The sequence below is a fragment of the Taurulus bubalis genome (assembly GCF_910589615.1).
Source record: "Taurulus bubalis genome assembly, chromosome: 3".
Taxonomy (NCBI): Eukaryota; Metazoa; Chordata; class Actinopteri; order Perciformes; family Cottidae; genus Taurulus; species Taurulus bubalis.
Window position 1 is genome coordinate 42,875,022 of NC_136591.1, and position 9,773 is coordinate 42,884,794.

Genomic DNA, 9,773 nt, shown 5'->3' on the forward strand with positions numbered 1-9,773 from the left:
TCGTCACAGAAGAAGAAGAGCACGTCACAGAAGAAGAAGAGCTCGTCACAGAAGAAGAAGAAGAGCACGTCACAGAAGAAGAGCTCGTCACAGAAGAAGAAGAGCATGTCACAGAAGAAGAAGAAGAGCACGTCACAGAAGAAGAAGAGCTCGTCACAGAAGAAGAAGAGCTCGTCACAGAAGAAGAAGAAGAGCACGTCACAGAAGAAGAAGAAGAGCTCGTCACAGAAGAAGAAGAAGAGCTCGTCACAGAAGAAGAAGAAGAGCTCGTCACAGAAGAAGAAGAAGAGCACGTCACAGAAGAAGAGCACGTCACAGAAGAAGAGCACGTCACAGAAGAAGAGCTCGTCACAGAAGAAGAAGAAGAGCACGTCACAGAAGAAGAAGAAGAGCTCGTCACAGAAGAAGAAGAAGAGCACGTCACAGAAGAAGAAGAGCTCGTCACAGAAGAAGAAGAAGAGCTCGTCACAGAAGAAGAAGAAGAGCACGTCACAGAAGAAGAAGAGCTCGTCACAGAAGAAGAGCACGTCACAGAAGAAGAAGAAGAGCACGTCACAGAAGAAGAAGAAGAGCACGTCACAGAAGAAGAAGAAGAGCACGTCACAGAAGAAGAAGAAGAGCACGTCACAGAAGAAGAGCACGTCACAGAAGAAGAAGAAGAGCACGTCACAGAAGAAGAAGAGCTCGTCACAGAAGAAGAGCACGTCACAGAAGAGCTCGTCACAGAAGAAGAAGAGCTCGTCACAGAAGAAGAAGAAGAGCTCGTCACAGAAGAAGAAGAAGAGCTCGTCACAGAAGAAGAAGAGCACGTCACAGAAGAAGAAGAAGAGCACGTCACAGAAGAAGAACTCGTCACAGAAGAAGAAGAAGAGCTCGTCACAGAAGAAGAAGAAGAGCACGTCACAGAAGAAGAAGAGCTCGTCACAGAAGAAGAAGAAGAGCACGTCACAGAAGAAGAGCACGTCACAGAAGAAGAAGAAGAGCTCGTCACAGAAGAAGAAGAAGAGCTCGTCACAGAAGAAGAAGAGCTCGTCACAGAAGAAGAGCTCGTCACAGAAGAAGAAGAAGAGCACGGCACAGAAGAAAAGCACGTCACAGAAGAAGAAGAGCTCGTCACAGAAGAAGAAGAAGAGCTCGTCACAGAAGAAGAAGAAGAGCACGTCACAGAAGAAGAAGAGCTCGTCACAGAAGAAGAAGAAGAGCTCGTCACAGAAGAAGAAGAAGAGCTCGTCACAGAAGAAGAAGAAGAGCTCGTCACAGAAGAAGAAGAGCTCGTCACAGAAGAAGAAGAAGAGCTCGTCACAGAAGAAGAAGAAGAGCACGTCACAGAAGAAGAAGAGCTCGTCACAGAAGAAGAAGAAGAGCTCGTCACAGAAGAAGAAGAAGAGCTCGTCACAGAAGAAGAAGAAGAGCACGTCACAGAAGAAGAAGAAGAGCTCGTCACAGAAGAAGAAGAAGAGCTCGTCACAGAAGAAGAAGAAGAGCTCGTCACAGAAGAAGAAGAAGAGCTCGTCACAGAAGAAGAAGAGCTCGTCACAGAAGAAGAAGAAGAGCACGTCACAGAAGAAGAAGAGCTCGTCACAGAAGAAGAAGAAGAGCTCGTCACAGAAGAAGAAGAAGAGCTCGTCACAGAAGAAGAAGAAGAGCTCGTCACAGAAGAAGAAGAGCTCGTCACAGAAGAAGAAGAAGAGCTCGTCACAGAAGAAGAAGAAGAGCTCGTCACAGAAGAAGAAGAGCACGTCACAGAAGAAGAAGAAGAGCTCGTCACAGAAGAAGAAGAAGAGCACGTCACAGAAGAAGAAGAAGAGCTCGTCACAGAAGAAGAAGAGCTCGTCACAGAAGAAGAAGAAGAGCTCGTCACAGAAGAAGAAGAAGAGCTCGTCACAGAAGAAGAAGAGCACGTCACAGAAGAAGAAGAAGAGCACGTCACAGAAGAAGAAGAAGAGCTCGTCACAGAAGAAGAAGAAGAGCTCGTCACAGAAGAAGAAGAGCTCGTCACAGAAGAAGAAGAAGAGCTCGTCACAGAAGAAGAAGAGCTCGTCACAGAAGAAGAAGAAGAGCTCGTCACAGAAGAAGAAGAAGAGCACGTCACAGAAGAAGAAGAGCTCGTCACAGAAGAAGAAGAAGAGCTCGTCACAGAAGAAGAGCACGTCACAGAAGAAGAAGAGCTCGTCACAGAAGAAGAAGAAGAGCTCGTCACAGAAGAAGAAGAAGAGCACGTCACAGAAGAGCACGTCACAGAAGAAGAGCTCGTCACAGAAGAAGAAGAGCTCGTCACAGAAGAAGAAGAAGAGCTCGTCACAGAAGAAGAAGAAGAGCTCGTCACAGAAGAAGAAGAAGAGCACGTCACAGAAGAAGAAGAAGAAGAGCTCGTCACAGAAGAAGAAGAGCTCGTCACAGAAGAAGAAGAGCACGTCACAGAAGAAGAAGAAGAGCACGTCACAGAAGAAGAAGAAGAGCTCGTCACAGAAGAAGAAGAAGAGCACGTCACAGAAGAAGAAGAGCTCGTCACAGAAGAAGAAGAAGAGCACGTCACAGAAGAAGAGCACGTCACAGAAGAAGAAGAAGAGCTCGTCACAGAAGAAGAAGAAGAGCTCGTCACAGAAGAAGAAGAAGAGCTCGTCACAGAAGAAGAAGAGCACGTCACAGAAGAAGAAGAAGAGCTCGTCACAGAAGAAGAAGAAGAGCTCGTCACAGAAGAAGAAGAGCACGTCACAGAAGAAGAAGAGCTCGTCACAGAAGAAGAAGAAGAGCTCGTCACAGAAGAAGAAGAAGAGCACGTCACAGAAGAAGAAGAGCTCGTCACAGAAGAAGAGCTCGTCACAGAAGAAGAGCTCGTCACAGAAGAAGAGCTCGTCACAGAAGAAGAAGAAGAGCTCGTCACAGAAGAAGAAGAAGAGCACGTCACAGAAGAAGAAGAGCTCGTCACAGAAGAAGAAGAAGAGCTCGTCACAGAAGAAGAAGAAGAGCTCGTCACAGAAGAAGAAGAAGAGCTCGTCACAGAAGAAGAAGAGCTCGTCACAGAAGAAGAAGAAGAGCACGTCACAGAAGAAGAAGAGCTCGTCACAGAAGAAGAAGAAGAGCTCGTCACAGAAGAAGAAGAGCTCGTCACAGAAGAAGAAGAAGAGCACGTCACAGAAGAAGAAGAGCTCGTCACAGAAGAAGAAGAGCTCGTCACAGAAGAAGAAGAGCTCGTCACAGAAGAAGAAGAAGAGCTCGTCACAGAAGAAGAAGAGCACGTCACAGAAGAAGAAGAGCTCGTCACAGAAGAAGAAGAGCTCGTCACAGAAGAAGAAGAGCACGTCACAGAAGAAGAAGAGCTCGTCACAGAAGAAGAAGAAGAGCTCGTCACAGAAGAAGAAGAAGAGCTCGTCACAGAAGAAGAAGAAGAGCTCGTCACAGAAGAAGAAGAGCTCGTCACAGAAGAAGAAGAGCTCGTCACAGAAGAAGAAGAAGAGCTCGTCACAGAAGAAGAAGAGCACGTCACAGAAGAAGAAGAGCTCGTCACAGAAGAAGAAGAGCTCGTCACAGAAGAAGAAGAGCACGTCACAGAAGAAGAAGAAGAGCTCGTCACAGAAGAAGAAGAAGAGCTCGTCACAGAAGAAGAAGAAGAGCTCGTCACAGAAGAAGAGCTCGTCACAGAAGAAGAAGAAGAGCTCGTCACAGAAGAAGAAGAAGAGCACGTCACAGAAGAAGAAGAGCTCGTCACAGAAGAAGAAGAAGAGCTCGTCACAGAAGAAGAAGAAGAGCTCGTCACAGAAGAAGAAGAAGAGCACGTCACAGAAGAAGAAGAAGAGCACGTCACAGAAGAAGAAGAAGAGCACGTCACAGAAGAAGAAGAGCTCGTCACAGAAGAAGAAGAGCTCGTCACAGAAGAAGAAGAGCTCGTCACAGAAGAAGAAGAAGAAGAGCACGTCACAGAAGAAGAAGAAGAGCTCGTCACAGAAGAAGAAGAAGAGCTCGTCACAGAAGAAGAAGAAGAGCACGTCACAGAAGAAGAAGAAGAGCTCGTCACAGAAGAAGAAGAAGAGCTCGTCACAGAAGAAGAAGAGCTCGTCACAGAAGAAGAAGAAGAGCACGTCACAGAAGAAGAAGAAGAGCTCGTCACAGAAGAAGAAGAAGAGCTCGTCACAGAAGAAGAAGAAGAAGAGCACGTCACAGAAGAAGAAGAAGAGCACGTCACAGAAGAAGAAGAAGAGCTCGTCACAGAAGAAGAAGAGCTCGTCACAGAAGAAGAGCTCGTCACAGAAGAAGAGCTCGTCACAGAAGAAGAAGAAGAGCTCGTCACAGAAGAAGAAGAAGAGCACGGCACAGAAGAAGAGCACGTCACAGAAGAAGAAGAAGAGCTCGTCACAGAAGAAGAAGAAGAGCACGTCACAGAAGAAGAAGAAGAGCTCGTCACAGAAGAAGAAGAAGAGCTCGTCACAGAAGAAGAGCACGTCACAGAAGAAGAAGAGCTCGTCACAGAAGAAGAGCTCGTCACAGAAGAAGAGCTCGTCACAGAAGAAGAGCTCGTCACAGAAGAAGAAGAAGAGCTCGTCACAGAAGAAGAAGAAGAGCACGTCACAGAAGAAGAAGAAGAGCTCGTCACAGAAGAAGAAGAAGAGCTCGTCACAGAAGAAGAAGAAGAGCTCGTCACAGAAGAAGAAGAAGAGCTCGTCACAGAAGAAGAAGAAGAGCACGTCACAGAAGAAGAAGAGCTCGTCACAGAAGAAGAAGAAGAGCACGTCACAGAAGAAGAAGAGCACGTCACAGAAGAAGAAGAAGAGCTCGTCACAGAAGAAGAAGAAGAAGAGCTCGTCACAGAAGAAGAAGAGCACGTCACAGAAGAAGAAGAAGAGCACGTCACAGAAGAAGAGCTCGTCACAGAAGAAGAGCTCGTCACAGAAGAGCTCGTCACAGAAGAAGAAGAAGAGCACGTCACAGAAGAAGAAGAGCTCGTCACAGAAGAAGAAGAGCACGTCACAGAAGAAGAAGAGCACGTCACAGAAGAAGAAGAAAAGCACGTCACAGAAGAAGAGCTCGTCACAGAAGAAGAAGAAGAGCACGTCACAGAAGAAGAAGAAAAGCACATCACAGAAGAAGAGCTCGTCACAGAAGAAGAGCTCGTCACAGAAGAAGAAGAGCTCGTCACAGAAGAGCTCGTCACAGAAGAAGAAGAGCTCGTCACAGAAGAAGAGCTCGTCACAGAAGAAGAGCTCGTCACAGAAGAGCTCGTCACAGAAGAAGAAGAAGAGCTCGTCACAGAAGAAGAAGAAGAGCTCGTCACCTTAGTGGAGTCCTTGGTCTCTCGACTGCTCGTCTCTTCTGTCTGACTTCTTGTCGTCTCTGAGTCGGTCTGACGGCTCACGTTTCCTCCACTGGGATCTCCTTGACTCTTCTCACCACCTCCTTCTTCTCCTTTACCAGCTCCTCCTCTTCCTTCTCCTTTACCAGCTCCTCCTCTTCCTTCTCCTCCACCACCACCTCCTGCTGCTCCTGCACTGCTGCTCGGCTCCCCAGCAGCAGCAGCAGTCGGCACCTCCAGGACCTGCAGGTCCAAGTCTGTTCCTCCCTCCATCTTTATCACCGCTGCAGAGAGACAGGACAGAGGGTGAGACACCAGAGAACACAGGGTGAGACACCAGAGAACACAGGGTGAGACTCCAGAGGACAGTAGGACTTCATTACCCAGAAACCCCTGCAGAGTGACAGCAGCAAACTAGACTCATTTGAAAAGTTACAAACACTGTTTCAAAAGTAGTCCTGTCTCTGCCCGTCTCTCTTTCCCTCTCTCTCTCTCTTTCCCTCTTTGTCTCCCTCTCTCTCTCTTTCCCTCTTTGTCTCCCTCTCTCTCTCTTTCCCGCCCCCCTCTCTCTCCCTTTCCCGCCCCCCTCTTTCTACCCGTCTCCATCCCCCTCTCTCTACCCGTCTCCACCCCCCTCTCTCTACCCGTCTCCACCCCCCTCTCTCTACCCGTCTCCACCCCCCTCTTTCTACCCGTCTCCATCCCCCTCTTTCTACCCGTCTCCACCTCCCTCCTCCCCTCCTCTACCTGCATCCAGCAGCTTGATGATGGCCGGTCCGTGCTCCATGTCCAGCGCCATGTGGTCCAGCCAGCTGTTGTCCAGCAGGAAGAGGAAGACGCCCAGCCGGGTCTGCAGGGCGGCCAGAGACTCCGCCCTCCGGGCCGTGATGTCATCAGGGTGGTACCGGGCCCGGAACCACTCCTGGTCCTTGTGCTGGAGGAAGAAGTCCTGCAGCTGCTGCCGCCTGAAGTCCAGCTTGTACTGGTTGTAGCGCTTCACCGACTCCGTCTCGTCCACGCTGTCCTCCATGTTGAGCAGGAAGTCCTGCCGAGACGGGGACCCGTCAGAACCAATAGGACCGGTCAGAGCCCGTCAGAACCAATAGGACCGGTCAGAGCCGGTCAGAACCAATACGACTGGTCAGAGCCGGTCAGAACCAATAGGACCGGTCAGAACCAATAGGACCGGTCAGAACCGGTCAGAACCAATAGGACCGGTCAGAGCCGGTCAGAACCAATACGACCGGTCAGAACCGGTCAGAACCAATAGGACCGGTCAGAACCGGTCAGAACCAATAGGACCGGTCAGAACAGTTTCCCAGAGGAGGGACTCACCTTGAAGCTCCTCATGGTGGGAGGACCAGGAGGAGGGAGGTCTGGATCCACCATCCCCAACCTGAGAGACCAACATGAAGAGGAGGAGAAGGAGGAAGAGGCTCCATTACAGACCATAATATGACTTTACTGATACCAGTACGCTTATTGGTTCATTTCCATCATATTGCACTTTATATATTATAGTAATAATAATATATAAAACAATAACATTTTACAAGTATATCTTTATAGAATATTAATTTGTTTGTTATATATATATATATATAACAAAATAATATGATATAAAAATATATTTTTATAGAATAATATTTTATGTATGATATATATATATAAATTCTGTTTTTTATTTATTGTTAATCGAGGTGGAAGCTTCCGGTTTCTTTGTGTGCCAGGGTGCATTGTGGGCCGGCTCACCTGCCCTGCAGCGGGTGCCCTCCGTGGTGTGGGTGAAGGTGGGGCAGGTCGGGGTGCCAGCCCTGAGGCCCCGCCCCCGGAAACGGAGCCCCGCCCCCTCCATAGGGGACGTCATAGCGGTACGGCTCCCCCCGGTGGTCGTCCCTGGAGACGGCAGGTCAGGTCACACACACGCACAAAAACACACTGATAAAAAACACACACACACACACACACACTCACCAGTCTCTCCTCATGCGTTTGTGTTGAGGGCTGATGTGTCTGGGGGGAGAAAACCTTTCTCTGCGTCCGCGGTCATAGTCCCTCCTCCTCTCTCTGCCGCGGTCCCAGTCCCTACACACACACACACACACACACACACACACACACACACACACACACACACACACACACACACACACACACACACACACACACAGTTTAAAGAAACACGTCAGGATGAGGTGTGTGTGTGTATGTGTGTGTCAGGATGACGTGTGTGTGTGTACTAGGGCTGTCAACGAATATTCGAAATTCGAATATATATTCAAATAGTTGTTAAAAAAAGAATTTAGCATTTGTTTATTGTTGTCGTTCATTTAAACCGCTATGCGCAGCTAGAGCAACGATGCAGGGGAGAGAGAGAGATACAGAGAGAGAAAAAGAGTGAGATAGAGAGAGAGACACTTTTGACTTTTACAAAACCTTTATTTAACACTTATTTAAGCACATTGTTTAAGACTCTTTAGTGACGTGAGGCCTCCTCATGTCCGTCTGTCCCGCGCTGCTCAGCGTGTCGTCCAGCGCTGACGCTCCGCTCCAGGACCCCTGGGACGTCCCACAGCAGGCAGGCGGCTCGGTACCGTGTAGGCCGGCCCTGCTCTGCCGGTCTCTGCAGCCTCCTCCTCCTCCTTCCTCCTTTCTTCTTCTTCTTCCTCCTCCTTCCTCCTTCCTTCTTCTTCTTCCTCCTCCTTCCTCCTTTCTTCTTCTTCTTCTTCCTCCTCCTTCCTCCTTCCTTCTTCTTCCTCCTCCCTCCTCCTCTTCCTCCTCCTCCCTCCTCCTCCCTCCTCCTCCCTCCTCCTTCTTCCTTCTTCCTCCTCCCTCCTCTTCCTTCCTCCTTCCTCTCCTTTCTCCTCCCTCCTCCTCCTCCTCTTCCTTCCTCCGTCTCTCTCCGTCTTCCTCCGTCTCTCGGTCCTCCAGGTCCTCCGCCGGCTGGACTCCAGCTCTCCGTCCTGGCCCCGCTCACTTCCTGGCCCCACAGATCCTCCTCATGACCTCACTCTCCTCTAGCAGCTCGTCGAGGATCCTCACTATGAGCTTCTTCACTCTGAAGCGCTCCAGCGTAGTGAAGCCTTCACTCCCTTGCTTGCGGAGGATATTTTTAGCAGATACTCTCAACCCGTCCTTATCAGAGAAGTAGTCCTCTAGCTTTATGGACCACCTCCTCCTGTTGGACCACGTCCACCTGCTGGACCCCGTCCACCTGCAGGACCCCGTCCTCCTGCTGGACCACGTCCACCTGCTGGACCACGTCCACCTGCAGGACCACGTCCACCTGCAGGACCCCGTCCTCCTGTTGGACCACGTCCTCCTGTTGGACCACGTCCACCTGCAGGACCCCGTCCACCTGCTGGACCACGTCCACCTGCTGGACCCCGTCCACCTGCTGGACCACGTCCACCTGCTGGACCACGTCCACCTGCTGGACCACGTCCACCTGCTGGACCCCGTCCACCTGCTGGACCCCGTCCACCTGCTGGACCCCGTCCTCCTGCTGGACCACGTCCACCTTCTGGACCACGTCCACCTGCAGGACCACGTCCACCTGCTGGACCACGTCCCCCTGGAGCTCACCTGGCTCCTCCTGACCCTCCTCTTCCACCTGTCCTCCCACGTCCTCCTGCTGGACGTCTCCCTCCCCCTCCTGACTCTCCACCACCCCCTCCTGACCCACCTCCTGGACCCCACCTGTCCCCTCCTGTGCTGCCTGGTCGTTCTGGGGGTCTCTGCCCTCCGGCTCCTGCTCTGCAGCCCTCGGCTCCCCCTCAGGAGCTCCTGCAGCGCCCTCACCTGCTCTCCTCTCGGGACGCGCTCTGGCCAGGTGTCCTGAGCTCCTGCACACAAAACACTTCGACCCTGAGGTCGCCAACATAATGTAGTCAAAGTCACCGACCCTGATCCTGACCACGTGGTCGAGGTCTCTGCTGTGGTCATTTAAAACCATGAGCACCTGCCTCCTGTGTGACACCACGTGTTTTAATAATGGCGACTTGAACCCAGAGGAAACCTTCCTCACCTGGGACATAATCTTACCATACTTCACCAGTTCCCTCACCAGCGCCTCGTCCCTGATAAACGGCGGCACGTTGGACACCGTGACCCGGACCGCCGGCGCGGAGAGCGGCATGACGGCCACGGACTCGCCGTTCACCTGCACCCCGCCGCCACCTGCACCCCGCCGCCACCATGCTGGCTTTCGCCACGCTGTCCAGGAACAGCACCACCCCTCCGCTCATGGAGACCACGCTGCCGTGCCCCACCACCCGGCCCACGGCCAGCCGCACTCCTCTAGGGAGCAGGAGAAGCCCTCACTCCTCTAGGGAGCAGGGGAAGCCCTCACTCCTCTAGGGAGCAGGAGAAGCCCTCACTCCTCTAGGGAGCAGGAGAAGCCCTCACTCCTCTAGGGAGCAGGAGAAGCCCTCACTCCTCTAGGGAGCAGGAGAAGCCCTCACTCCTCTAGGGAGCAGGGGAAGCC

The 9,773-nt window shown here is 51.3% G+C and overlaps 1 protein-coding gene across 1 annotated transcript in view; it reads right to left on the bottom strand.

The window, feature by feature from the left end:
- The window catches only part of LOC306734541 (serrate RNA effector molecule homolog), a gene marked incomplete at its 5' end in the record, with an annotated part of 21,951 nt that extends 12,526 nt beyond the window's left edge, over positions 1-9,425 (bottom strand). The window contains 8 exons of the mRNA XM_079215898.1: positions 5,270-5,571; positions 6,035-6,332; positions 6,623-6,683; positions 7,040-7,183; positions 7,262-7,372; positions 8,265-8,383; positions 8,556-8,627; positions 8,844-9,425. Of these exons, the coding sequence (XP_079072024.1) occupies positions 5,270-5,571; positions 6,035-6,332; positions 6,623-6,683; positions 7,040-7,183; positions 7,262-7,372; positions 8,265-8,383; positions 8,556-8,627; positions 8,844-9,425 (1,689 nt within the window). The remainder of the gene's footprint in view (positions 1-5,269; positions 5,572-6,034; positions 6,333-6,622; positions 6,684-7,039; positions 7,184-7,261; positions 7,373-8,264; positions 8,384-8,555; positions 8,628-8,843) is intronic.
- Between the last annotated feature and the right edge of the window lie 348 nt (positions 9,426-9,773).